This window comes from Monopterus albus, unplaced genomic scaffold (assembly GCF_001952655.1).
Source record: "Monopterus albus unplaced genomic scaffold, M_albus_1.0 scaffold110.1, whole genome shotgun sequence".
Lineage (NCBI taxonomy): Eukaryota > Metazoa > Chordata > Actinopteri > Synbranchiformes > Synbranchidae > Monopterus > Monopterus albus.
Window position 1 is genome coordinate 48,576 of NW_018127990.1, and position 3,235 is coordinate 51,810.

The following is a 3,235-nucleotide window of genomic DNA, read 5'->3' on the forward strand; positions in this document are numbered from 1 at the left end:
GTGGAAGCCATAAAAAGAACAATTTGTTTTTACCTGGAACATGATCCTCAGCAAAGCGGATTGAGACTATGTAGTTTCCTGGTTCAGTAGGACAGTAGGTGACTTCACATGTCCCATCCTCCAAGTCCTCTGTTTGGATGTCAACCTTACTGGGGCCTTCGATGGCCAGAGCCAGGCCACCATAACCTACACACACACATGCAGATAGATAAAGCTAATACTGGCTAGGTAACAGCAGACACACAATTCTTTTTAGATGTGTTCTCAATACATCACTTTTAAGTTCTCCTTAGTGAAAGAAGAAATGAAGTATCAATACATTTTTTAAATATCGGCTGTAAATGTGGCTGCCAGAGCCACTGTACTGACCAGCTTCCTGCGTGTCCACAACAAAACTGGCATTGTTGAAGGTGGTTCCTTTGAAGAGGCCGTCACCATGAACTTTGACCCGGCTGGCGTCACCTATCTCAGACTGGACGACCATGATAGTTATGGGACTGTTGGCAACATGACGGCCATTCTTCAGGATGCTGACTTGGTGTTCACCCACCTCCCGGGGGATGAAGGAGATGCCTGGGGGGGAGGAGGCAGATATACAAGGCTTAAAGAAAATGAGGAAATGGACAAAAAAAACAAAAACAGATTTTTGTTTACTTTTTAAGGACTTCAGAATGTGTGTGTGTATGTGTGTGTTACCAATGTGGTTGTTGGGCATCCTCTTCAGCAGACAGGGCTCGTCGCGTCCGGATGGCGACCTAATGCTCGCGGTCAGCAGGGTGAGGTCCGTCTCATTAATATCCAGAGAGAAATCTGCAGCTGAGCCCAGTTTGACCTGTGAGCGCCGCTGGTTGTCCTCTGAAACACAGTAGCACAGGTAAGACGCTGCTGTGGAGATGTTGCTGTGTTCATCTTGGATTTAGCAGATGTAGCTGAGTGTGTCTGAGCTGCTTGCCTCTGCCTCTTAAGTGAAATAAAGTGAGTGCATTCAAACTCCATAATGTAGAAATAAGATGATGAACATCTAACACGAGCATGAAAAAGCTCAGACAGCAGTATGTATTTCCCTAAAATCAGCTGCAGTAGTCCTTAAGCTGAGGCCTGAGGGAAACGGTTTCCAATAGTGAAAGTGACTACAGATTTAACATACTAACAAATATTTTAGATGCAGTCAGCTCTAAGAAAATCCAGTTCTGAAGTTCTGAGGAACTGAAGACATTTTTGTTGAAGACAAACCTCTGCCAGTGAGGTAATAGGTTTCCATGTTTTTATTTCTCATCCCAGATTTATTTTGTTTACCTAAAAGTTTGGAATGTAGAAGTGAATTTTAAAGACTTGATTTAAAGAAGATTTGTTTTCTAGTGCATCAGTAAAAGATTGACCATTAGTGATTTGCTTGTTCATATAGCAGGGTCTCTGTGTTGCTGTGCAGACTGACCGGTGATCTTGGCGGTGAATGGGCTTCCGGCGATGTGCTCGTCGTTGTATTTGACCAGGATGTTGTAGTCTCCAGGCAGAGTGGGCAGGTAGCTGACACCGCAGGTTCCGTCTTGGTTGTCCACACAGCTGATCTCTGCTTTGGATGGACCCTCGATGGCCAAGTCCAGACCCCCTGGATGGACCAACAGACAGACACAGAATATATTTGATACAGTTTCACACTAATTGATTAACAATGACCTCATCACCAATGATGAGTAGCCATAAACAGCTGATTTGTTTGTCTGCCACAGCTTCATTTTCATGAGCTTCACCTAAACTCAAGAATACATTCTTACACAGAACAAGAACTTTGGATTTTGTCCCCCTTTACTTAAATTTGAGAGCTGGTATGAAAAGAAGGAATTATTACAGCAACTACAGTAGTGACTGTTTTAATATCTGTACTGACATGTAGTGGTATCGGTATTATATTAAGCAAAATTGCCTAATCTTTGATACTGTTCCATAAATGTGCATCTTTCATAATAAATGATTACAAAAATATGTAACTTCTGCAACCAGATACCATTATGACTGATGCTGTCATCACAAACTAATCACAAACCTATCACACACATATATATTCTGACATTTCCAGAATAACTGCCAGCTCTCCGACCCCTCTCGTACCTTCAGAGGCATCATCAGTATATACGGTGAACGTAGCAATCTTGTTGGCGACGCCGTAGCTCAGACCAGGACCGTAGGCTGTGACATTGGGGCTGCTGATGTGGTTCACATAAAACTGAAGGGGAGACTCTGTGACACACAAATGATGAACATCACTACAACAAAACACTAACACCTGAGGGACACAATCAGGCCCCCATGCTGGAACTGTTTTAGAAGGCTTTAGTTCACATACTTAAGTGTGCCAACTATGAGTCAGTGTCCAGTTAGCTTCATTTCCTGGAAAGTGTGCCAAGTCGATACAAGTCCCCATGAGGAATGAAAACAAACGTGTGTTGTGCTGACCTGGGATATGTGTGCCATTGTATTTGATGTGCATCTCGTGCAGGCCGGCCTCAGTAGGCGAGTATTGCACTGTGACTGTCCCATCCAAGTTGTCTGTGATCACTGGCTGAGCTGATTTACCTGATGGCATCAGCACCTCACCTGAGAGAGAGAGAGAGAGAGAGAGAGAGAGAGCAATTAAAACTTGTTTCTAACATACCCCTCTGAATTCAGTTCAATTTGTTTAGCATCAAGTCACAACAAAAGTCATCTCAGAGCACCTTACAAAGCAAGGACCTTGTTACTGTTATAGAGAAAAACCCAACAAATCCCCCTTGAGCAAGCAAAAACTCCCTTTAATGGAAGAAACCATTGGGACAAAGTGGGACACACGCCAGGCTTTTATTTGTGGATTTTTCTTCTGCTTTTAAGACAATACAGCCTCACATTTTAATTGAAAGGCTTCTACAACAATTTGATTTGAGTAATAATCTGGTAGGTTGGATTTTTTAATCAACAGGATACAGAGAGTAAGGGTCAACGGCATATTATCTGACCAGAGGGGATTTTCCACTGGTTCTCCTCAAGGGTGTGTGTTGTCACCTTTACTTTTTATTCTCTACACAAATATGTGTCAGAGTAGATGTGACAATAGAACTATTATAAAGTATGCTGATGACTCAGTTATTGTTAGTCTCCTCAGTGATGGTGAAAGTAGCCATGGTTCAGTCATTGAGGATTTTGTCCACTGGTGTGAGGAATCCTATCTGCAACTAAATACAACAAAAACTAAAGATATGCT

General features: G+C 42.6%; 1 protein-coding gene across 3 annotated transcripts in view; it reads right to left on the reverse strand.

Moving 5' to 3' along the window:
• The window catches only part of flnba (filamin B a), a 72,612-nt gene that overhangs the window by 10,423 nt on the left and 58,954 nt on the right, over window positions 1–3,235 (reverse strand). For all 3 annotated transcript variants that reach the window (XM_020611216.1, XM_020611215.1, XM_020611217.1), the window contains 6 exons: window positions 2,455–2,595; window positions 2,110–2,238; window positions 1,436–1,609; window positions 697–855; window positions 370–573; window positions 34–186 (listed from right to left, as the gene is read on the reverse strand). In XM_020611216.1, the coding sequence (XP_020466872.1) occupies window positions 34–186; window positions 370–573; window positions 697–855; window positions 1,436–1,609; window positions 2,110–2,238; window positions 2,455–2,595 (960 nt within the window). The remainder of the gene's footprint in view (window positions 1–33; window positions 187–369; window positions 574–696; window positions 856–1,435; window positions 1,610–2,109; window positions 2,239–2,454; window positions 2,596–3,235) is intronic.